At 57.1% G+C, this 23,344-nt stretch overlaps 9 protein-coding genes across 9 annotated transcripts; 3 read left to right on the forward strand and 6 right to left on the reverse strand.

Moving 5' to 3' along the window:
- Positions 1-1,675: 1,675 nt before the first annotated feature.
- Positions 1,676-8,803, reverse strand: CDEST_09108 (Putative Acyl transferase domain superfamily, phosphopantetheine binding ACP domain, thiolase; the record flags this gene model as incomplete). The annotated part of the gene is made up of 4 exons (XM_062925267.1): positions 1,676-5,780; positions 5,875-6,538; positions 6,691-7,332; positions 7,522-8,803. The coding sequence occupies 4 exons, from the start codon at positions 8,801-8,803 to the stop codon at positions 1,676-1,678; spliced, it is 6,693 nt and encodes a 2,230-aa protein (XP_062781318.1).
- Positions 8,804-9,817: 1,014 nt separating this feature from the next.
- On the reverse strand, positions 9,818-10,890 carry CDEST_09109 (Putative mycotoxin biosynthesis protein UstYa; the record flags this gene model as incomplete). Its single annotated transcript, XM_062925268.1, has 3 exons — positions 9,818-10,198; positions 10,281-10,426; positions 10,497-10,890. 3 exons carry the CDS (start codon positions 10,888-10,890, stop codon positions 9,818-9,820), a joined length of 921 nt encoding a protein of 306 aa, XP_062781319.1.
- Positions 10,891-11,509: 619 nt separating this feature from the next.
- CDEST_09110 (uncharacterized protein) lies at positions 11,510-12,217 on the forward strand (the record flags this gene model as incomplete). Its single annotated transcript, XM_062925269.1, has 1 exon — positions 11,510-12,217. The coding sequence occupies one exon, from the start codon at positions 11,510-11,512 to the stop codon at positions 12,215-12,217; it is 708 nt and encodes a 235-aa protein (XP_062781320.1).
- A 453-nt stretch (positions 12,218-12,670) lies between these two features.
- Positions 12,671-14,428, reverse strand: CDEST_09111 (Putative major facilitator superfamily, MFS transporter superfamily; the record flags this gene model as incomplete). Its single annotated transcript, XM_062925270.1, has 4 exons — positions 12,671-13,254; positions 13,381-14,068; positions 14,163-14,202; positions 14,274-14,428. The coding sequence occupies 4 exons, from the start codon at positions 14,426-14,428 to the stop codon at positions 12,671-12,673; spliced, it is 1,467 nt and encodes a 488-aa protein (XP_062781321.1).
- A 646-nt stretch (positions 14,429-15,074) lies between these two features.
- CDEST_09112 (uncharacterized protein) lies at positions 15,075-15,417 on the forward strand (the record flags this gene model as incomplete). Its single annotated transcript, XM_062925271.1, has 2 exons — positions 15,075-15,104; positions 15,181-15,417. 2 exons carry the CDS (start codon positions 15,075-15,077, stop codon positions 15,415-15,417), a joined length of 267 nt encoding a protein of 88 aa, XP_062781322.1.
- Positions 15,418-15,736: 319 nt separating this feature from the next.
- CDEST_09113 (Putative GroES-like superfamily, polyketide synthase, enoylreductase domain, oxidoreductase) lies at positions 15,737-17,157 on the reverse strand (the record flags this gene model as incomplete). Its single annotated transcript, XM_062925272.1, has 2 exons — positions 15,737-16,438; positions 16,732-17,157. 2 exons carry the CDS (start codon positions 17,155-17,157, stop codon positions 15,737-15,739), a joined length of 1,128 nt encoding a protein of 375 aa, XP_062781323.1.
- Positions 17,158-17,648: 491 nt separating this feature from the next.
- Positions 17,649-18,803, forward strand: CDEST_09114 (Putative mycotoxin biosynthesis protein UstYa; the record flags this gene model as incomplete). Its single annotated transcript, XM_062925273.1, has 4 exons — positions 17,649-17,958; positions 18,030-18,161; positions 18,257-18,393; positions 18,474-18,803. The coding sequence occupies 4 exons, from the start codon at positions 17,649-17,651 to the stop codon at positions 18,801-18,803; spliced, it is 909 nt and encodes a 302-aa protein (XP_062781324.1).
- A 506-nt stretch (positions 18,804-19,309) lies between these two features.
- On the reverse strand, positions 19,310-21,007 carry CDEST_09115 (Putative cytochrome P450; the record flags this gene model as incomplete). Its single annotated transcript, XM_062925274.1, has 3 exons — positions 19,310-20,213; positions 20,267-20,692; positions 20,769-21,007. 3 exons carry the CDS (start codon positions 21,005-21,007, stop codon positions 19,310-19,312), a joined length of 1,569 nt encoding a protein of 522 aa, XP_062781325.1.
- Positions 21,008-22,449: 1,442 nt separating this feature from the next.
- Positions 22,450-23,206, reverse strand: CDEST_09116 (uncharacterized protein; the record flags this gene model as incomplete). Its single annotated transcript, XM_062925275.1, has 2 exons — positions 22,450-22,919; positions 23,050-23,206. The coding sequence occupies 2 exons, from the start codon at positions 23,204-23,206 to the stop codon at positions 22,450-22,452; spliced, it is 627 nt and encodes a 208-aa protein (XP_062781326.1).
- Positions 23,207-23,344: the final 138 nt, after the last annotated feature.

The raw sequence follows: 23,344 nt of genomic DNA on the forward strand, positions 1-23,344 counted from the left end.
GGGGCACTTAGGTTTAAGCATAGTGGCTGTTACAGGTCTTTCCTTGAAAGGAGACGTAGCCCTAGCTTTGTTGGCAATCCCTAGGCACCTAGTAGCTACTACCCAGTATCAGGGACAGCTTGTAGTCGAGGGGATACAACAAGCATGCAAAGATGGATATCAGCACCTAAAACGAGCCGTTAAATAACTACAGTCTCGCACTGAGGGCGGCATTCAAGCACTAGGCATTTTAATATGCTGCGAGATTGATATAAGACTTGGTCCAGCTGCTTCATTTCGGGAGGCGGAAACACAAGTCGATGCGCGAAGTTTCACACATCAAACAAAGCAGAAGAAGTAAATGAAAACTCCGAGTCGCTCTGAACCTAGCTGGCAAAACGAACTAAAATAGAGAAAGTGTGAATGCAAAGGCTATATTCTTGCTGTTTTCCCTGGCATGTACAGATAGCTGCATTAGGAATTGGAATATATGCCAGGAGCGTTGGGCCATCCGACACCAGTTGACCAGCATACAATGTACAGGGAGATTAGCAGAGCCTAGCATGGACTACGATAGTATTATAGAAGTTGAAACAGCGCTTCTGGCAGCTAATCTGGTACAAAAAGGTGGATATGCTGGGCTGAAGGCTGCAGCAGCGCGGAGTAGCTTTACGTGACGCTCAGTCAGAAAACTAGCAGGGCTGCCGATCTAGAGTTCTACGACGTAGTGAGTAAAGGGAAGCAAGATTTGAGCAAAGCAAGAATTAAAGGTAAAGGTAAAAGAAAAAAGCAGGTTTTGATCAAACTATGTCTTTTCATAGTTGAAACTTTCTTAGCGAGATTTGCTATGTGTAAGACTATCCCATCAACCGCCAGAAGGCTGCAACAGCAGGGTAGTAGCTAGCAAGAGCATTCTTACGATAATTCAAATCACCTCTAGTCCCCAAGATCTACGTTGTGCAATAGGCTTCAGGGCTTACAGTACAGTGGTTGTAGGAAAAGGTTTCTCCCGTAGGCGGCAGGTAGACTGTGATTCTGTGAAGGCGCAGCCATACTTCAGTAGGGATCACTACTCACAAACGTACTCTATTCGTTTTCTACCTGTACCTGAAGATATTTCGAAAGTCGTATCTAACAAGGATATAGCTAGTTAGACCAACCTTGCATAATATCTAATCTGCAGTTAAAATTTATTGCATAACATAGTACAGAGCCTGAAGCTTGCCGTGGTGGCTTGTTCAGCGCATTTGGTGTGCACGGAAGTAAGTAGTGCAGGGCATAAGCGGAAATGATAGTCAATTAAAAGAAGTCCTTTGCTGTCATCGGAATTTTGCAGATATTGATTGAAAGCAGTTGCAGCTAGGTGGTTGGGAAGCACTCATAGATGTCAATTTCACACAAAAGTCATACAACCAAGCAATAGAATCTGCTCGCCGGCAGTAGAAATGGTGCCTGGATGAATGAGAATTGAGGTGAAGTTGACCGTTCCGTTGAAAAGAAACTGTGTAATACATGACTTCAGAACATAGAGTCCTATACGTGGAGGAGGGAGATTCTGAGCCCACCGTCCAGAAAGAAAACGAGGTGCAAATCGTGACACAAGTGAACTGCTCAGGTGGGCGATGAGGTTCAAAACGTAATAAGATATAAAGATATAAACGCATAGAGATACATCAAGCCCACTTGGCCACGTCATTCACGTTGTACTCGTCGTCGCGTGCGGCTGGTGGTTTCCAGCCATCAAAAGCTTGCCCGGCTGGTTCGCCTGCCTATACTTCACCACCATCCTGTCCATGACGAGATCGGCCAGCTGCAGCAGGTTGATGCTCGTGTTGGCCTCCATGGTCGAGAGCTGGACGCCAAAGCGCTGTTGGATCCAGGCCGTCAGCTCGACGGCGGCAAAGGAGTCCAGGCCCAGCGAGTTGATGTTCCTCGTCAGAGACAGCTGCTTCAACGGTGTGACCAGCACTTGGTAGACGGCCCTGCCGAGACACGATGCCAGCGACTCCCGCCGGGCGTTGGTCACAAGCCCGACGGGGTCCTCCTTTGCCCAGGAGACGATCTCCTGCGTCTCTCTCTTGATGGCATCGGTGGCGCTCGCGCCGGCCCGTTGCTCAACCTCACCAGATCCCGATCCAGAAGCCTTGGCCATGCGGGGGTCGCGGTTCCATACGACAGCTCGGGTTGAGGTGTCGGCCTGCGGATCCTGCGCCAGGCCCACGATGAGCTGGGCCGGGGCGGACGGACTGACGGCGATGCCCACGGCCTGCAGGACGGCCTCCTCTCCCAGGAAGACGTAGCCAGCCTTGCGGAACTGCGCCGCCAGCGCCTCGTCGCGCGCCACGGCGCCAACATGGCCGACGATGCCGAGGTCGAGGACGCTGGCTGGCAGCCCGAGGCTACGGCGGTACAATGCGAAGGCGTCGAGGAAGGCGTTGGCCGCGTTGTAGTTGGCCTGGCCGAGCTGGCCGACAATGCCACTGACTGAGCTGAACAGGACAAAGAAGTCAAGTTGTACTCGCCGGCGCCGCCACAGGGCGTTGTGCAGGTTCCACGCACCGCGCACCTTGGGGTCCACGACGGCGGTCCAGTCGTCCCAGGTCATATCCCTCAATGGCCGGTCGCGGAGAACCATGGGCATGTGAAGGACGCCGGCGAGGCCGCGCGGGGCGGAGTGCTCGGCAGCCACGACGGCGCGCTCGATAGCCGGGAAGTGCTCGGCGCACCCGCCCACGCGGACGACATCGCAGCCCATGGAGGCCAGCTCGTCCACCAAGGCGATCGTGGCGGAGTCGGAATCAGACGCAGAGCGCGAGAATAGCACGAGGTGACGTGCCCCGCGTGCGGCCATCCAACGACATATGGATCTTCCGAGCCCGCCGAGGCCGCCGACCAGAAGATAGCTCGCGTCCTCACGGAACGAAGCAAGTCCCAGATCGCCAGTGCCGTCCGCGGTATCCGTTTTCGATAAAGTGGCAGCATCATCTAGCGATGACCATGTCATCCGAGGAATCAGTACAGTCCCGTCGTGCGTGACGCCGAGCTCGCGGTCCATGTCCGGCCTGTCAAGTTGCGGAATTCCCGGTCCGGGTCCGGGGCCGAGTTGGATCATTCTCTCGATGATGCGGGCGACGGCGCCCGCCGCGACCCGGACGGGCGTGTTGGTCGTGTCAAGCTCGACGGTGGAGAGGTCCAGTGCCGGATTTTCGGTGCGTGCGGTTCGGGTAAGGCCGATCAGCCACGCTGGGTCGGGCCGATGACACAGCGATGCCGGTCCCGTGCTCCCCAGCTGGAGAGGCGGGAGAAGCCAGACGTGGGGTTTTCGGGCTGCGAGAAGCCGGTCAATGTAGCTTCTAAAGAACTCAGCAGTCAACGCTTCCTCTGCCGGCGACTGCTCCAGGTACATCATCGATACGATGACGGCTTGTTCTTCGTCATCGTCATCAGCAGGCAGTGGCTGGTCGCCGGAGCGAGAGACACGAATCTCGGAGCATATCTCAATCTCTTCCAAGACGCTCTGGAGTGACCGGGCAAGCTCGTCGAGTGCGGGCGTTGCAATTATGATGACAACACGTCGCTGTCTCGAGCCGGCGTCTTTCTTGTGACTGGGAAGCAAAGCCCTCGCCGCGTGAATTCCTTTGTTTACCCTATCAGAAGCGGGAGAGGACCGACACACAAGTGTGATGCCGAGCTGCTCCAGCTTCCTATCGGTCTCGGTCTCGGTCTCGCCCTCGCTACTGGGCCGGTCACCCAGGATCCATCCCCCAGGACCGACGGGCAAAGCACACTGATGCGGAGCCGAGATGGAGCACAGCCTGGCTAGGGCGGCGGGCCCATCGACGAGGACGAGGTCAAACCCACCATGACCTTGTTCTGGCTGGGCCGGTAGGTCTTGAGACAAGTCCAGCCATGTGGGGACGAGTCTTGCGTGGTGTTGCTCGTCCTCTTGCAGAGAAAGCTGAGCCAGACCCAGCTCTGCCGTAGTAGCGGCCGCGTACGTCAGGGATGCCAAGACGTTGCCGTTGGACATGGTCTCAGTTCCGAGGGCTCGCGCGACGGCAGAGGCCAGTGTCACGTCGCCGTCGCGGGCGAAGACACAGACGCGGACGCGCGGGTTCTTGAAGGCGAACAGCCGGGCCATTTCAACGCCTGAGACGATCCTTTCCGTGTCGACGAGCTCGGCGTCCGGGGCCCAGTCAAAGACAGACGCAAGACGGGGCTGCAGCGTCATTACAGGAGCGCCTTGAGGCGTGTGCCGGGCCAGCGGCGGCTTAGCCATGAACTTAACGTTGCGCAGAGAAAGCCGGCGACAAGGATAGTGACCGAGACGTTCCTCTCTATCATTGTCGTCCGGGACGGACGCGGTGGCGGTGATAGTGCCTTGTAGGCTTCTGCCCTTGCGCACCCAGCGGACCTCGGCGCGCATGTCCAGCCTGGCGTCGTGAGCCTTGGGGGTGCTGCCGTTGTCCTGCAGCGTCCGAGTGGTATCTGCCCCCACGGAAAGCTCTTCGATGTAGGTTGGTAGCAAGAGAAGGTCACACTTTTCCCTAAGCCCCTGGCACATGGCGACTAGGTTCAGCTGGAGCCCCATGTCCAAGACGGCCGGGTGCAGCGCATACCCTGCTTCGCCTTCGTCGTGGTCGTCCAAGTCATAGTCGAAGACCGTGGCTGACGCCGCCAGCCGTGAGGTGGATGCTGTGATATCTTGGAGGCCCTGCAGCGAGGGGCCGTACGACAGGCCTACCGAGTCGGCAATGGAGTACCACTCGGCGGAGTCGACGGTACGTGCATCGCCGTCGCCGTCGCCGTCGCCGCCGCCAGGGTCGGTGCCGTTTTCCGTAGCGGGGCAAGTAGCGGGGCCGGTAACGGGGCCGATGTTGGCGCTGCCATAACATGCCTTACCATTCGATGATGCGGACGAAGCAACACCACTAGCGGCTACTAAGCCCCGGCAGTGGCTAGTCCACCGGTCGCCATCACGATCCGGTACCAAGGCCATGATGTGGAAATCATACCACGTGCCGTTCAGGCAGTTATCCTCGGCGGCGGCGTCGTCGCCCAAGTGGTGGTCTTGAGCCTGCGAGAGCCTCGTGAAAAGCTCGAATGTCGACCCTTGCGGCACGACCAACGCCGTCTTGACCGAAACGTTGCGCATAACGTAGCTCTTATTGGCGACTTGGCCGGACCCAAGCCGACTGACGGCCTCGCCCGCCATGGCGACGAAGCCAGCGGCGGGAAAGACGGTCTGGCCGTCAACGATGTGGTGGCCCAGCCAGGCGGGCTGGTCGTCGGGCTCCAGCACGCAGCGCCAGCACGGCTCGAGGTCGGTGGCGTCCGGAACCCGGGCGCCGAGCAGCTCGTGGGGGAGACGCCGCGCGCTCTTGTAAACGCTGGCCACGCGCGGTGGGTCCAGATACTGCGTGCCGTGGTGCCACGCATAAGGAGGCAGGTCGGTCAGACAATGTGAAGCAGAAGAAGCAGACCCATCCGTTCTGAAGATGGATTCCATGTTGGCCTCGGTGAGAGCTCCGCGCACAAACAACTCCCCCGCCGATCGTAGTAGGGCCTCGTCGGACCTCTCGCCCCGGCGCAGGGTCGCGATGTGCAAAATCTGTGGCTCAGACGTTGTGGATGATGACGATGATGACCTCTGAAGTTCCGACAGCGTCTCCGCGACGGGCTTTCTGAGGGCGGGATGAGGCCCAATCTCAATGAGGAGGAGCAGACTGTTGTTGGTGTTTCTTGGGTTGTTGGGCGAGTGCTCGCAGCTTATCAGCTGTTCCAGAGCCTGCCGGAACAGTCTGCATGCAAAACAAAACCAGTTTGTCAGTGTTCCATGTATTTTCGTCTGACCGTGGAATCGCCACAGAGAAAAAAGACAAAATTGTCACTTACACGGGCTTTGCGAGGCTGTCTCTCCAATATCGCGCACTCCCTACCAGCTTCGCGGCGTCTTGTTCCAAAGACCCTGACACGCTGCTATACAGCGAACATGACGACGACAGCCTGCTGCCGGCCTCTCCTCTGTCGAGAAGCGACCTCAGCAGTTCCTCATACTTGAGTGCGCTCGGCTCGACGTGGTGGGAGTGGAAGGCCGTTCGAACCCGGAGCGCGTGGCAACGGATCTGCGGGTCCGCCTCGGCAACTTTGCGAAGGGTTTCCTGTACCGCGTCCTCATCGCCAGAAACGGTCGTACTGCTCGGACTGTTGTCGCAGGCGACGACGGCGCCGGGACTGAGAAACCTTGCCGTCTGCTCGGCGCCCAAGCCAACAGTGGCCATGGCGCCTGGCCGCCGCCGCAGCGCCTTGCCGTCGTCATCCAGCACCTCTTCCAGCACCATACCGCGCAGATAGGCTATGATGATTGCCTTGCGGGCAGAGAGGACCCCCGCCGCATAGGCCGAGGCGACTTCACCACTCGAATGGCCGACAACGGCCGCGGGCAAGACGCCCCAGGCCCGGAACATGTTGACCAGACCGATCTGGACGGCGGCGCAGCAGGGCAATGAGTACCTCGTCTCGTCCATGAGACTGTCCGGCGCTGGTTTGGAAAGCTCCTCTATACATTCGAGTTAGCAGTGGGCTCATTACGGTTCAGCGCAGGGATATAAGCAGACGCGAGACCAAAACTCCCGAAAACGGACATTCACTCCATCACGGGCATGATAAAGGGTACGTATTCTCAGATTCAAAATACAGCGAGCGGCTTACCAAACAGCGTCCAATCGGGTGCCAAGTTGTCCGGCAAAGATTCCAGGCACTGATCCAGGTAGCGGATGCTGTCGGCAAACACACTGTTGTCACAGAGCAGCTCATAACCCATACGAGCCGACTGAGCGCCCTGGCCCGTGAAGACATAGGCAACGCGGGCCGGAGGCGTCTTGTCCTGAACATGTCCGGAATAGCCGGCGTCGCCGAAATTCAGCAGCCCGCCCGAGGCTGCTTTTGTTTTGTCCTGGCCCTCGTTTTTGGGCTCTTGTTGCACGCGAACCACGGTGTACGTCCGCAGAGGGAAATGGTGGCGCCGGCACCCGAGCGTATAAGCCATATCGCGGAGAAGGCCGCCCACGTCATCACACGAGGCGGGCAGGCGTTCGAGCAGGTAGTTTCGATGGTTGAGGACCTGCTTCTGCAACGACCACGGGTGGGTGGCGCTGAAGAGTAGTAGGACGCGGGCCGCCTCGGTGATGGGAACCAGGGACCGTAGAGACTTGGACGGTCTGCCGGCCTCGACGATGACATGGGCATTGGAGCCGCCCACGCCAAAGGAGTTGACACTGACTCGTTTCTTGCGGCCTTCAGGCCATGGCACAGGGTCAACCGGGACTCGGAGCTGGGCCGCCTTCCAGGGAACTGTAGACAAGATGAGCCACGTGGTTCGCGATATAGAAAGACGAGGGAAAGGAGAGGGAGATGAGGAAGGGGAGGGGATGAGAGTGAAAGTGAGAGTGAATGTGAGAGTGAAAGTGTGAACGTGAGAGTGAAAGTAAGAGTGGAAATGAGACTGGGACAGAGACTGAGACTGGGACTGAAAAAACATACTGAGAGGGTTGGGCGTGTTGAAAAAGATGTTGGGCGGTATCACATTATGCTCTAGTGACAGCACGGCCTTGATCAGGCCCGTCAGACCCGCCGCGCCCTCCGAGTGGCCGACATTGGGCTTGACGCTGCCAACAACGATGCCGTCGCGGCCAAAGACGTTGGCGACAGACCGCATCTCGATGGGATCGCCGACGGCGGTGCCTGTGCCATGGCATTCGATCCATGCCGTGTCCCCGAACTGCGAGTCTGGGATGCCCGCCAGCGCGTACGCCTTGCGGATCAGCAACTCCTGCGCCGCGGCGTCCGGCTTGAGCTGTCCGACCTTGCGGCCGTCGTGGCCCGTGGCGCTGGCTCGCACCAGCGCCCGGATGGGATCGCCCGCCCGCTCGGCGTCCGAGAGTCGCCGTAGGAAGACGGCGTTGACGGCTTCGCCGCGGCCGTAGCCGTTGGCGGCAGCATCAAAGGTTCTGCAGCAGCCCGAGGGACTCAGCAGGCCCTGCGCCGTGTACAGCAGCGTCATGAGCGGCGAGGTGATGAGGTTGACGCCCAGCACGACGGCAGCGGAGCACTCGCCGGCGCGCAGGCTGTGGCAGGCCATGTCGAGCGCCACCAGGCTGGCCGAGCAGCCCGTCTTGACGACGATGCTGGGCCCTTGCCAGTCCATGGCGAAACTGACGCGGTTCGCCTGTAGGAAGTCGAGGAAGCCCGTTCCGCGGTACAGGCCCGCCAGCTGGCTGTCCATGACGTTCTCCTGGAGCCAGTCCTCGCCAAAGACGCCGACAAAGACGCCGACGTCCTTGCGTGAGGCCAAGTCTAAAGGCGACTCTCTTGTGCCGGTGCCAGTCCTGGTGTTAGTGCTGGTGCTGGCGCTGGTATTGCCGCCAAACAAGTTGCGGGCGGCGCCGGCGTTCTCGGCGCACTCGTAGGCGACCTCGAGGAGCTGCCGCTGCATCGGGTCCATGCGGGAGGCCTCTTTGGCACCGACAGGGAAGAAGCTGGGGTCAAAGTCGCCCATCGACACATGGTTGAGCAGGTATGCCTGCGGCGCTTGGAGTGTGTTCTTGGCGGGCGTGTCGCTCTGGAAGCCGGCGGCGTCAAACCGCCCTGCGGCCGCGGGAGACTTCCCTCCGTCGCTGGTGCTGCTACTGCGCGGCCAGTCAACCAGTCCGTTACGTTTAGCCATCAGCATGTCCCAGAACTCGGCTGGGGTGCGCACCTCGCCGGGCAGGCGGGCGGCCATGCCACAGACGGCGATGGGCTCCGGAGGTGCGGCCGGCGCCATGGCTTAGACTGGAGGAACGTGGTTCCCACGGTACTTAATGAGAGCAAAGGGATATTGAATGCTGTGAACTGTTACGTTGCTATAACTGAATGAGATCCTGTAGTAGGTGGGTAAGATTATGACAATTTGATTTGACTGTGGTGATAGAGAGATGCGTGGTTGTGGTCTGCTATATAGCTCTCAACGTCACTGTATCACATCTTGTAGTTGTAGTATAACTTGTAGCCAGCATAGTTACTGACAAATAACTATTTTACTTAACGCTACTCTATACTAACAACAATGCGGCCACTGAAGCTCCATGCTGTGTGTCAAAGGGAGTAGCACCTCCGATTCAACTTGCCGCGGCCGGTTCCCCTCTAACGGCTATCGATTGGGTTTGCTGCGTATACTTTTCCCTCCACTGATACTCCGGCGGGCCGGAAGTTTCTCAATGATGACGGCTCGGGTGCCTATGGCTCTCTGTGCCGAGATCACAACGGCGGCGGGGGGTAAGGAACCTGGGAATTTCGAAGCATAACAATACTTCCATGCATAGAATTCGGTTCGCAAACGCACCCAGCTACCGTCACATCATGTCCACACTTTAACCATGATTTGATGGGCTGCTATGAGTGCCACGCATGTATTGCTACTTGTTGCATTTAATTCTATTTATCAAAGCAAAAAAGGGTCTGTATCGTCTTCAGGAACGCCCTTTGTCTACTGCAGCCCACCACCCAACACGTCATATTGTTTGTTCTCGGGAACTATGAGAGGAATTGGCGGTCTGTTCATCAAAGCCAGACAGCGCTGGTAGGACTTGACTGGCAATGATAATGGGTCTTTATTCAGCCTGTTATAATCTACGTTACCCTGTTCACATGTGCGTGACAAAGACAAAATGCCTACGCCTCAAGAGCCCATGTTCATTTACTTCCACCGTTCTCAGAACAGACCCATTTCCACACGAAGCACAACAGCCCACCTCTTCACGTTACAATATTATAAAGAAGAGAGAAAAACCCAGGCACCTCAAGGCAAAACAGTCCGCCACAACTTGCCAAACGCCCCCTTGAGCGCGGTGCCTCCTTGGGCTGTGTCCACGGCGCGCTCCCTGTCTGCAGCCCACGCGCGCAGGGCATCCCAGTCCCGGCACCACGCCTGCTGCCCGTCCGTCAGGTGTCCGGACCCAAAGCCGCTGACGAAGGAGAGTGGCGTCGCGTCCGCCGTGCAGTGCACAGCGTCCGCCAAGACGTTGAGGCAGTAGGCCACGTGCTCGGGCGGCCAGTGCCAGATGTCTTTATCTTCCTTGTCTTCTTTCTCCCTGTCTCCGTTGGCGTTAATATTGGATGTGGCGTCTGTGATATTCGTCGGCTGGTGGATACTGGTCCCGTAGGCTTCCAGTAGGACAATCTGCAAAGAGATATGGTTAGAGAAAAGGGGATAGGAAGGGGAGACGCGACGCAAACAAAACGGACAAACAAGATCAGCTTACTATGCAGCGCATCTGGTACAGGCCCCGTATGAAGTAAACTTGGTCTTGGCCCATGCTGGGCGGCGTGAACGTTGCCTGCAAATTGGATGCGCTGCCGTCGTCGTGGACCCAGCGGGCATGGCGGCCATTGATGCGGACCGCCGAAGCTGTCTCTCTTTAGTCCGAGGCCCTCTCTTCATTGTTTCCGGGCGAGGACAGAGACTGTCCGACACTTACAGTGCGTTTGTACCAGCCTCTCGATCGTCTCTCTCGTCCTGATCTTGTCCGCAAACACGTCCTCCGGTATGTGGTACGGGTTGCTTTCGTTACGCACAAACGTCCTCCATCGCAGCGGCGAGCCCACCGAGGCCGGGACGAAGCCGTTCGGATCGCTCCCGAGAGGCGTCGCAAGCCAAAGGTTGACCTCGGCGGTCACCAACACAAGTATTGTCATCACTAGTGAGTAAACAGACAGCCCGATGATCCAGAGGTGGCCACACCGGACCCCAAGCCCGTTTTTTGGCCTTACTTCGTGGCCGTCCCACGACGTGTCGGCCGTTTCACAGGACAGCGACGTGGAAAGGCTCACATAGGCAACGTTGTCCCGCTGGTTGCACTTCGAGAACCACATGTTTCTGATATTTTTATGTGTTGCTTAACACAGGTGCCCAAGAATGTGAGTGTGAGCGTGAGAGCGAGAGAGCCATGTTCAATAACCCGTTACTCCAACAGGCATCTACCTTGGTAAGTAACGCTGCAGGAGATGTTCGTTCCCGAACGACTCAGAACTAACAACCCGCACATCCACATGATCCCTTCCAGCCGTACTCACAGTACTCCGTACACCCTCTGTATACAGCCATGACCACGAGCAGAGCTGACAAACCACCAGAGCTGCTAGTGACAAGGGCCTCTCTCGCGAGAGGTAAATGGCCTGGCGCAGCCCCGACCAGCAAGAAGCTTTCCGGCCGGCTCCGTGCAATAGTTCAACAGACCCCCCTCCACGGAACTTTAACTCAATAATTGGCTGGCGATACTTTCTGAGCGGTGCGGGTAGCCACCAACCCCAACCTGTCTCCCATGCCGTGAGCCAAGGGACATGGACTAGGGAAGGGATGCTGAGAAGTCTAGTTGTGTAATATTCCAAGCTATGGAGAAAGAGAAAGATAGAGAAAGGGACTTTCAACAGAGCGGTAGCATAAGCATCTTCAGCTTAACTCGGTAGAGAAATCATCATCATCATCATCATCATGCTTTGGCGTTGGCAACAAAATGACCCCAACCACCACGCCTTCTCGGCTCTGGCGGTAGATGCAGCAGCATGCGGCAGCCGCCCAAGGCGGCCCGTTATAAACACGGCATCGACTTGCATCTTACTGCTGGCCCTCATCGCGGCCTTTGCGGCGCTCTACAACACGCTGCGCAGTACGATACTGAGGGGGGGTTTCTCTTCGAGGGGTAGTAGTTGTCCGCAGCTCGACATGTCCGGGTATTTGTGTGCGCCAAACGGCGCCAGGCCAGAGGTGGCATATGAACGTGGGTGCGAGTGGGATCCCATCAGCTTCCACTGGTACCGGCGCGAGCGAGTCGAGGACCCGGACAACCAGGAGCTGATCCGCGGGTTCCTCGAGACGGGGCCGTGGCACCGGTTCTACGACGCCGAGGGCACCGTCGAGGTCGACCCGGCGAACCGGGTCCTGACGACGCTGTGGCTGACGAAGCGCGAGCACGTCGTGCACTGCATGTACACGCTGCGTCAGACGCATCTCTGGCTGGCCAAGGGCTTCGATCCTCCCTTCAACTACAGCCACACCATTCACTGCACGTCGTACCTGGTCAACATCATTCTCGAGAGTCCGGTGCCGGACATGGACAAGCTGACCGTCCACGCTGTGCCGTACCCTTCAAACTGGCAGGTGGTGAGTACCCTGTGGCTCACAAAGGATATGTCGAGCTAAAAACAAATACAACCATAGGTTAAGCCTAACTATCCATGTGACGAGGAAGGGCTCAGCTGTGTTTCTTGGTGAAGAGGAGCTGGAGGGGAAATTGCAGTGTCGTAAGGGGGGGGGTAAGGGGGCTACGGTGTATATAAGTCTGGATGCACATGTCACTTACAGTTACAACCAGAACAGTAGTTCATGTGTTTGAGAACAAACAGCAACTCTACTTCATTTGCTGGGTGGCCAGAGGCTACCTAGATTAAGCATGGATAGAGTGTTCTAGAAGAGAGCGTATACAATATTCTCGAAAAATGACTTTTTCCGTGAATAGCCCTCTCAAGAGAGGAGTCCCTTAGGCACTATCATATCCTATCTCTTGACCATTTTGGCCAGGCCTAAACGACGGACGGCATCTATCAGAGTGCTAACCGTGTTCTCTTCAAGTTTCCTCGGCCGCTCAGCACACGCTCAGCACAGGAGGGCAGCGACCATGGCAGCGACGACGGCGGGAGGAAACAGAAAGGCCGTCGTGTTCCTAGCTCCCGTGTCCATGTGCTCTATTCCGAAGCTAATGACGCCGCTCATCAAGACAGCCAAGCCCTGGCCGACTGTGATGGCCATCTCGTGGAGAGAAAAGAAGGTGGCAGACGACCCCCAGGGCGTGGACGGGTCGTCATCCTTCTCTCCGTGAACCACGGCTGCCTCGTACGAGATGATGGTGAAGGGCACCCAGACACTCAGGGGCGAGATGGTCATGATGCTGACGGCGCAGATGGACGCCGCCGCGAACGAAGCCCGGAACACGACGGCGGCGAGCGTCGACACGCCCAGCGCCGCGAAGGCCAGGGCCCACACGCGCCGCAGCGCCACCATGTCCTCGTCCATGAACCGACGAAGGGGGCTCGCCGATGTCGACGACGCGTCCCAGAAGCGGACGACCGTCATCTGCAGCAGAACGGCGCCGACCTCGGCGATCAGGAGGACGCGGACGCCGGCCCGCGCGCTGACTTCCGGCGCAACGGCTTCGGAGCCTTCTCCACGTGTGGCGACATCTGGTTCCCTCTTTCATTAGCCCCAGAGCACGGCGGAGCGGAGCGCAGCACGCAATATCTCGAATCGGAGACAATGTGCGTGCTTTGCTTTCTTGCCTGCGGCAGGGGGGGTGGTGAACAACGTACAGCTGTCTTGGAGGTATTTGCTCAAGTAGTGAGAGACGGGGAACCACGCGTACTGGGACAGGATCTGGATTTTGCATGTGCGGCGGATCCTGGGGGGAAGATGTCGTGCCGCGTCCCACGCCGCCCGCGGCACCGACAAGACGGCCGACAACGCCCCGAAGCGGGTACTCTCTCCCCGGACAACGGGTCGGCGATGCGCCCCACGCGGCTTGCGGACGGCCCACAATGGAAAGATGCTGAGCGTGATGGAGACGGCGCATATAGCGGTGATGGCCCGGAAGGAAGGCCTAACGAGACCAACGGCGAGCGTGGTGATGGCGCCCAAGGCGGACATGAGCCCGCTCGCCAGGTTGAAGACAGGCTGCTGCCGGGGTGGGATGTTGTCAATGGCCATGGCGCGATGGCCGACGATGGAAGCGCGCGCGCTGACGCAGCCCATGTAGACGGCGGCGGCGCTCAGCCATCTGGCCGCGGCCGGGTCGCCGCCGACGAGCTCGCGGGACCACGCCAGGACGATCTGGCAAGCGGCCATGGCGACGCAGCCGGTCGTGAAAAGGCCGAGGCGGCGGCCGGAGCGGTCGCTGAGGACGCCCATGACGGGGGCCGCCGTCAAACCGGACAGCGGGCCGGCGAGCAGGACTAACGAGACCTGGGAGACGGTGAAGCCGAGCTCGGATGTGAGGTACGGCTGGAACATTTGCATTGCACGTCAGCCTGCGGTCCTTTGCTTCATCTGCTTTCTACCGATGGGAACTCGTTTCGCTTTTCTCCCACCTACTTACTATCAGATAGACGGTGAACATGGTGAAGAACGCTTGAACACTGCAGACATTCTTAGCTATGAGCCATCCATTTCATCACGCCGGCGGGCTTTGCCGTGTGTTGTTACTGACGGCAACGAGGGCGCGGAGTAGGCCAGGATGCACCAGAGGCTGGTGCGAGGCCGCTCATCAACCGGCTTGTTGGTTGATACATCGGCGGATGTGCTTGTGCTGGCCACGACGAGGGGAACGTCGGCGGGAAAATCTGTTGATTCGAAACTCTTCATTCGTTCAACTGACAAGAGGGGGACGGTAGCAGATGATGTGTCGGTCTCTCTTTCTCTCTCTCTCTCTCTCTCTCTGTGTGTGTGTCTGTGTATTTGATGTTTTGTTTTGGGACTGTCTGTGTTGGTCTCGGCTGAAAGGACGTAATGCTTGAACTTAGATGAGACCCAACGGTCTCCCATTCCCTTCTCTTGATTCGGTATTAGTTGACAAACTACGTGACGGCAGTGAATCTTTCGTCCGGGACCACCCTCCTACGTCCGGCTTACTTTCGACCCATGCCGCTTATGGGAAAAGCTTCTTCTCCGATTGAGTTTTGCCGAGGGAGACAGATAGAGGTCCAACGTACATATCCGTTTCCCTTCTGCCTGTTGCCCCGACACCACCTGAATACTGCCCCCATGAGTATGCCGGCTTGGAGACAAGGACGAAAAACATTTATCAGTTGGTGGGGAAACAACACACCGTTCACGCCCTCCAGTCTATCTACGACAGCTTTTGAGCGAGGCAGCCCATCCTTGTTGCATTATATATATATACACGTCGTCTTTTGGCAAAGCGCGTCGAGTACAGATTCCTATTCCCAGAGTCCCATCTCGTGGGTATAGCTACACGGGCTGGTGTCTGACAAACGACAGAAAATCAGAGATGGCAAACTTCATACAAAGGTATCTACTGGTATGTCTGTCCATGTCCTGGCTTTCGCCGCTGCCAATGACAAAAACAACTGCTAACGATTCGGACGGTTGATCAGAAAGAGACGGCGGCCGGCGACGCGCCTGCGTACAGACGGCTGGACGACGACGAGAATGGAAATGGAAACGTCGTCAGCAAGGAAGAACTCGGTCGGCTTTCTACCAACAGGTCAGTGGCGACGATGCTGAGCTTCTTTACCTTGGGATTTCTTGTGGCCATGACCATCAGCGCCACCATTGTCTTTTTCGTGCCCGCCGGCATGTACGCTGGTCTACATTGCGCAGAATCCTCGTAGCATGCGGAACGACACATAGATGAGTTGGCCGGAAGACTGCAATAAGACTAGAAAAAGTGAGATTCAGAGGCAGTGGAACGTTCCTTGTGGAAAGACAGAGAAAATATCATCTGCAAATGGAATACATCATGAGAGACGGAACAATGATACGTGGTAGTCAAGCCGAGAGCCCCCGGCTCACTTTCACTCCCACCCTCAAACTCACTCTCACTCTCACTTTCACTCTCACTCTCACCCTCATTCTCATTCTCATTCCCATTTTCATTTTCCTTCTCTCTGCCCGTTCTCATGTCTATTCCCATGTGCCAAAGTCAAGTCATCAAGAATCAGATGGCTGGACCAGAAGCTTGCCCATGACCTTGCCGCAGCGGAAAAGATCCCCAAACGCCTCGGCCGCCTTGTCCAGCCCGTGGGCTACGTGCAGCGGCGCGATCCTTGGGAGGCCGCCGTCCCTCTCTATGCCCTCGTGCATCTGCTGCTGGAAGCTCGCCATGTACTTGCCGGCCAGGTCGGTGACGAGGAACCCACTGATTGTCAGCCTCTTGTAGACGACGGGCTGCCAGAGCCACCGAACCTCCGGTGCCGCAGCGCCGCCGGGCTCGTCGTCCGCGCCTCCCGTGTTGTTGCTGCCGCCGCCACCGCCGCCGTACTCGTCGATGGCATCGCACACGACGATCCGCCCGTGGACCTTCATACAGGCCGCCGCGGCGCATAACTGGGCACCGCCAACGCTGGCAAAGTGTAGGTCGAGCCCTTCCGGGGCGGCGCGGCGCAACGACGCCTCACCCGTCTCGTGGCTGTCCTGGCGGCCGAAGACAAAGGCGTCGTCGAATAGGCCAGTTCTCCGGAGCCAGTCGGCCTTGTCGGTCGAGCCGGCCGACCCCACGACGCGGAGCCCGTCTCTCTTGCTAAAGTAGGCCACCGTGAGACCAACCGTGCCCGCCGCCGAGCTGACAAAGATAGTCTCGCCGGCTTTGGGCCTGCCGCATTCATAGAGGCCGGCGAATCCCGTGAGTCCCGGCTGGATGTTCAGAACATGTTAGGTTAGCGTGCTATTCTTCTCGCCCGGGAGCCCCGCGAGGTGTGTATATGGTAGTGAATGTTAGACGCCAAGGAAAGAATGGAAAGTATATAGGGGCGAGGGCTCGGTAACTCGACAGCCAGAGAGCACCAGGGCTCATGAGAGGTTGATGAGGGGGATGTATGTTTGGCTTGAGAGCTAGTGCTGGTGCCATGGTGCCAATGGCGGGAAGGGGGGTTTCGTATTTCCATCACGGGTTTTCCAGAAAGGCACATCTACAATTTTATACATACAACACCAAGAACGCCCAGCCAATGACCCGCGTCGAGGCTGTACGCCTTGACAAATCGCCCGATGGGCACAACCAGGCGCCGATTAGCGGCCACCGACACCTCGAGGAGGACATATCGCGCCAAGGGGACCCTGGCGAGCCATACAGTCTCGCCGAGGGGGAGCACATGGGCGGCGTCGGACCGTACGACGGTGCCTACGGCGCTCGTGCACAGTGGCTCGCCAACGGGCAGCGCGGGCTGGTAGGTCCAGGCGGAGGAGGGTTCCCTGAGCTGCGAGCGCAGAAAGGGGTCAAGAGAGGCCAGCTGGATGCGGACCAGCACGCCCTCCCCGTCGGGTAAGGGTAGCTCTTTTACCACCAGGTCTTTTCCCGGCTGGGGGAAGCGGCCGGAGGGTACCGAGCTGAAGACAAGGGCCGGGTTGGACATGTTGACGACGTCGTGGCAGTGCGGGTTTGGCATAGCATGTAACGATGCTGCAGGGACGTGAGAGGTGAGTTGAGGTGACGTAACGTGACGTGCCGGACGGATGCTGCTTTGCGATGTAGCCTGTTGGGTTCCTTGTCTTCCGACTTGATGACATGGACGCCATGTACATCATATCAAAGGACGGACGGCCAGGTATCTGCTGCGTTGCCCTCTTCCTTGCCTTGAGCGGAGCAAGTTCAAGTTGAGGCAGCTGGATCATCATGGATGGTCGTATGTGGATTAGACTCTGAGACTTCCGGCTCCGGTGTTTGTTTGAAAGGCCTTGTAAACCCTACTGCAAAGTCTCGTCTGCCTGCAGTGGGGGTATCTACCCCTCATGGACCATCTTAATTATCCATGGCACACACACCATGAGGAGTATAGCAGAGAGGTGTCAGTAGAGAGACCCGAGCCTAAGTGGTGCGGAATTCATCTGGGTGAAGAAACTCACAATGGCTCTCTCGGCCAAGGTCTCGTATCACCCTCTCAATAATATCGCAACCCGCAACGACATCAATGGTAACGAAACCTGCATTGACGACGACGACGACGATGCCGGTGATGGAAGCTGTTGTGATTGTGATTGCCATCATGGAAGACGGACCTTGGAGAGACGTCTCCTTGCCTGCACCATACTGTGCTGCGCCCTCGCTGCCTGCACTCTCGCCGCCTGCGCCCTCGCCCTCGATGTCAAGTCTTATCTGAGGCTCTCGCAGCCCGTGATCCCATTGGGTGTCGACCCATGGGGCCTCGTTCCCCAGGGTATCTACAGATCATGACGGGTCCATTGCATTACTAGCATCTACAGAATGTATGCGGCTGACCCGAAGCAGAGGTGGGCCAGCCGGCTTCGTGGCGGTCATTCTATAACGACTCCCGAGATCCTTATTGGATGGACGAGGACACGTTCGACAGCCCGGACGTCGTCAGGCGCGTCGTCAGACGCCTCAAGTGGTTGCAGAACTGTAAGCATCCATGCCGTCCCTTCTCCTGTGCCTCTCGCCAGTGAAAGTTGGCCCCCATCAAGCTGATAACTCTTTCTCTCTCTTACGACGGCCAGCGACGAATATCCGTGCCAATGGCCGGCAAACCAGATACCGAGACTGGGACGGCAGAGAAGACGCGTTACCGTCCTATCACGGATCCACGCCTACCGAAGTCTTCGGCATTCGATCCTTCCATCAAATCCACTGCATTGTATGTCTAGCCTACTCATGGACCTGCCGGGTAATGCCACGAAACGGGACTAACCCCTTCCTCCTTTCTCCCGGACTCAGATCGTCATGGTCGAGGACTACGGTCTTCGTCTGCACGGCGAGCCCTCGCAGTGGACGCCGGGCCACGTCATGCACTGCATCAACACGATGCGGCAGCTCACCCAGTGCATGGCGGACGCCACCCCGATCTCCCTCGTCCAAGGCGCGGAGAAACACCTCGGCGACGGCCAGCAGATGTGGTGCCGCGACTTTGACGGCCTCCGCCGCTGGGCCAACGCCCCGGAGCGCGGACTCCGCTACGCCATCGTCTCCCCACCGGGCGCCAAGGACGTGTACGACGAGATTTGGCCTTATCCGGGGGACTTGGGACCACCGGCGGACTTGTGGTAAACCCTCGATGAGGCCTATTTGTACATAATTTGCCGTACAAGGTTCCGCTTTCAGAGCTAGCAAAGGCTGGGGGAGGATCGGTGCAGAGAGTGGGAGAGTGCAGGCCGGCTTCGTAAGCCTACTTACCGGTCATAAAGTGTGTGTTACCGAGGAAGTCTGGGTGTCCGATTCATGGTTGTGGTCTTCTACCTGTTGGGGATGTCGTTCTTTTTGTGCGACGCAACTCGAAATATCAGAGTGAACAATATCCCGCTAGTCAGGTAGATGGCGTCGGGTATGTTGATCAGGATATGCTCCCCATTGGTCTGTGGTTAGTCTCCTTCATATGTTTTTCTCATCGAGGAGCGAGCGTTCGTTGCAAAATGATAGGTATCGTTCATCTGCTTGGTGTTCGAGCCCAAAGCTCACACTCAACCATGAACTGGAGCGCCTGAACACGAATCCACACTATCTCATCGTCCGTGACCCAAAATCGGTCTTCTGAAACCACGGCAATCCATAACTTATCAGCATACAAACTCCCATGTCACGTCCTCCCAGCCCTTTCGCCGCGAGATGTTGATGTCGTCGACCGCCGACCCTCTTACCGGCCGTTTCGTCGCTCCGCCGAGAGGCGCGAACTCGGCCGCGGGAACCTTGACTCCGGTCACGTCGAAGCCGAGAGCCAGGGCGCCGACGAAGCCGAGCGTCTCGGTCTGGGCAAAGTACCGGCCGGGGCACAGGTGGCGGCCGCCGCCGAAGGGGATCAGCGCGCCGCGCCTCCGCTTTTCCTGCCGGGGATCGACGTCGAGGAAGCGCTCCGGCCGGAACAGGGCGGCGTCGTCGCCCCAGACCTCGGGCATGAAGTGGGTGACGCTCGCCGACCACTGCATGTTGGTGCCCTTCTTCAGCAGGTACTGCCGGCCGTCCGCGTCCTCGAGCGTCGCGTCTTCCATCACCCGCCGGTTGCCGATCTGCGCGCTGTACAGCCTCAGAACCTCGCGGAAGCAGGCGTGCAGAAAGGGGCAGCCGGCCTCCAGCGCCCTGGCGTCGATCGTCGCGACTCGGCCTCGGTTGTCGGTGTCCGCCACGACCGCCAGCGGTAGCACTTCCCGCCGGATGCGCTCGACGTGGGCCGGCTCGGAAAACACCTCGGCAAATGTCCAGAACAGGTTCGGCGCCGTATTCAGGATCGCCGCGAACGGGATCAAGAACTCGATCAGGGGGAGGTCCGCGGACGGCATGCCGAGCTCGCGGAAAAAGCCGGCTCGCTCTTGGAGGATCTTGGCCACGTCCGAGTTCTCGTCCTCGCGCGCTTTGTAGAAGGGCTGAAGAAGCTCGTTCATCCTCTTCCGAGCCGCAATCGCCTTGGAGGCGACTAAGCTTGGCGCAACCTTCAACATCAGAGCCCCAATGCCTTTCTCGAAGGTCCTGTGTCCCATGTCAGTCAGGTCGACTCGGCTTCCGAAGGGCTTTATCCTCACCATAGATCCTCGAGCTTCTCGGCGTCCCACATGTTCCCCTTCCCATACAGAGCCGTAGTGGTGGCCATGGACAAGACGCCCTTGATCCAGGCATAGCCATCGGATAGACTAAGAGCACTCGTGGCATCGATTTCGTTCAACTTCCCGGCCAGGTGCTCCAAGGCGGCAAAATTCATCCTCTGTAGCGGGTCCAGTCTGAGATTCGAGGCCATTGTCTTCTCCACGTGGCCGAGGACTCCCGGTTGCAGGAACTTGTCCTTGTGGTGCGGCGGAAGATCCAGAACCACCGCCGAGGCCTCGATCTGGAAGGGCTCAAAGGAGATGTCGCCGTGGCGCATCGCCGCCGCGATCAGAGACGGTGAGTTTGCCACGTACATCTTTCCGTGCAACATGGGCAACGTACAAATCGGCATCGGAGTTTCCTTGCTGCGATTCCAAAGTCAGACTCAGAGAGAGGCTTGCGCTTACGCTTGTTCGGGTGAATGAATACGCGACAACGTACTACAGTCGGGCGTAGAAGTTGCCCGACTCTCTCACCAGAGAGACAATATGTCCAAAAAAGGGCAGCCTTGGTCGCAAAACAGGAGGTTCTCGGGGGTCGAAGTCGGGAAACAGGAGCTTCTTGAGCACGAGGGCCAGCGGAATCATCACCAATGCCGCCGTCACCAGTGTGAGCGTTTTCGTCGTCGAATCGCCCCCGCTGACTGCAGCCTCCATGTCTTGACCATTGTTGCCTACCATGGTGCCCTCTCGTTCCCTCGGCGTCCGAATTATCGCTGATTCTTCCTGTTGAATGACTGAAAGCCTGATGGAAAGTTGCACCAAGCAAGTCCAACTGCGCAAACAAGGCTGAGTCTGTATGGAAATGAGGTCACTCACTAGGTCACGAACGGGCGCCTGCTTGTGGCGTCCGGATTTATATAGCACATTTACTCCAAGGGTTAATACCTTTATTGCTTCGCGCCCCGCTAGTGAAGGTCATCATTATTTCCTCATGCAATAAACTTCATGTTGGCTCACAGTCAGCACTAAAGACGCCTTCTACGTCAAGAATGCCCTCGCAACGGAGAAAGATTGGTCCCTCATTGGCTTGGCGGCTCATTCAAATTCCTGACTGGACACAATGTTCTGTGCTACCTACGGGGTCCTTCGTTAGAACCATACTGCATTACCCTCCTAGATCACTGTGCCTCGTTCATACCGCTGCTGACTCCAACGCTACCGCATACATAGGTATCACAAAAAACGGGATTAGGTATACTTCCTTATCTAGCATGTAGGAAAGTGATTGGTCTTTTGAACAAACCCGGGGTTTCCCCGTTGCCCGTGGAGAGCCGTGGCCTCGATGGCCTTGAAGAGCCTCATTCCGTGTGGTTAGAATGCGGCTCGGAAGGGAACGCTTGCCGTACGCACGTCCGACAGACCGTTTCTCGTTTTCTGGATAATCAAGGTCTTTCGGCTCTGGACTCTTCAAAAGGGGCTATTAAACCAACCGCTGAATCCAGCAAGGCGGCCACCGGTCATGATTGAACTGCTTACATCATTTGTCAGTGTGAATAGACACCTTATAATATCACAACTCCGTTTAGAGAAGCCTCGGTTCGGGACCTAAAAGAAAAAAGTGGAAGAAAAAAGGAAAGAAAAAAAGAAAAAAAAAAAGGGGGGGGGGGGGGGGGGGGGGCAAGGAGTGACGAGACTCTGAGCTCAAGTTCGGATAACTTAATACACTAGAAAGTAATACTTTAAACTACTAAATCGGGATCAAGGGTCGTCGTATGTAATACCGCTGACCTGAGCCTGGTCAATGATACTGGAGAAACAAATTCCACCAAGAAGGGTCTATCAATGCAAGAGTTGCAATGTTTGTCAACATCACTTCAAGTCGGATTTCCGCCATAACCAGTACAACCACTTTCTTCTATTGCCTTGAAGCGATACATCCGTATTGCCTTGAAACTTTACCGATATAGAAGGAGCTCTGTATTCCGATGATAGAAGTGTAAGACCTCAATAATACGAATCTCAAGCTCTTACAGCTAACGCCCAAGAGCCAGTAAACCGTGCAAGGTTCTACGCTCGGAGGAAGACACCTGCAGTCACTCATGCGTTTAGAACAGGCGAGAATTTTCACAGCAAACCTATCTAGAAAAACAGACAGCATTTTAAGAATGAATACGGCTACTTCACTCTGATAACCAGTGTTTTATCTGTTCATGTGCAAGATCGAAAATTGGCGGGAAAGTCTCCATAAGAAGGCAAGAAATCATCACATCGTCAACATTCACTTTGTGCTTGCTCTTCACCAGCTTCGACAACGAAGCCGCGAGGGGGACACAGGCTTGTTCATGTGTGTCATCAATTGCCGACAGCTGTGCAGGGGTCGCAGATCGGGTGTATGTCATTCCGGCGCAGAGTAGCATTGAGTCGAAGACTCTGGTAATCTGTCGGTGGCTGGAAAAAGAGATATCCAAGGCCATACCGTGGTTCAATGCGACAACAGGATACGCAAATGTTTGGCTCCTGGTTACGATGCAGTAACAGTAGCAGGTCTGATCAGCAGGAGAGAGGGGTTTGTGGCTGATATGACTGGTTTCGTTCTCGGCATAGAGCAGTTCGGTTCCAATTTCAGACCCTGGTGAAGCTCTTGGTCGGGCTGTGCTTGTTAGAAAACGTCTTTGGATCCCATCGTCCTGCGTTGGTCATGGCAGCGGGATGGCGTCATGACATATAAACAGAAGGATGATCGTCGAGCAGAAACATTGCTTCTGAGCCAAGAAACAAACTGATACGGGAGTTAGCCAGCTCTGCAACACGTCCTCTCTCTTCCCCCCCCTCCCCCAAGCCCCTGAGTCCAAGCGCACGCGCGTGGGAGGACGACGCAGAGGATGAACAGGAGCCTACATCCGCCCCGGAGGCCGATGAGCGGCCATGCCATGCCATGCCATGAGAGGAGGTTGCAATCACTCAGACCGGGTGGGGTTGCCCCTCCCGCTTGATGTGACTGAAATGGAAAAGCAGGTTCTCACGGTGTGGCCACGACAGGGGAAAGATTTGACGAGGTCGCATCAAACCGCACAC

The sequence above is a fragment of the Colletotrichum destructivum genome, chromosome 5, assembly GCF_034447905.1.
Source record: "Colletotrichum destructivum chromosome 5, complete sequence".
NCBI classification, from domain to species: domain Eukaryota; kingdom Fungi; phylum Ascomycota; class Sordariomycetes; order Glomerellales; family Glomerellaceae; genus Colletotrichum; species Colletotrichum destructivum.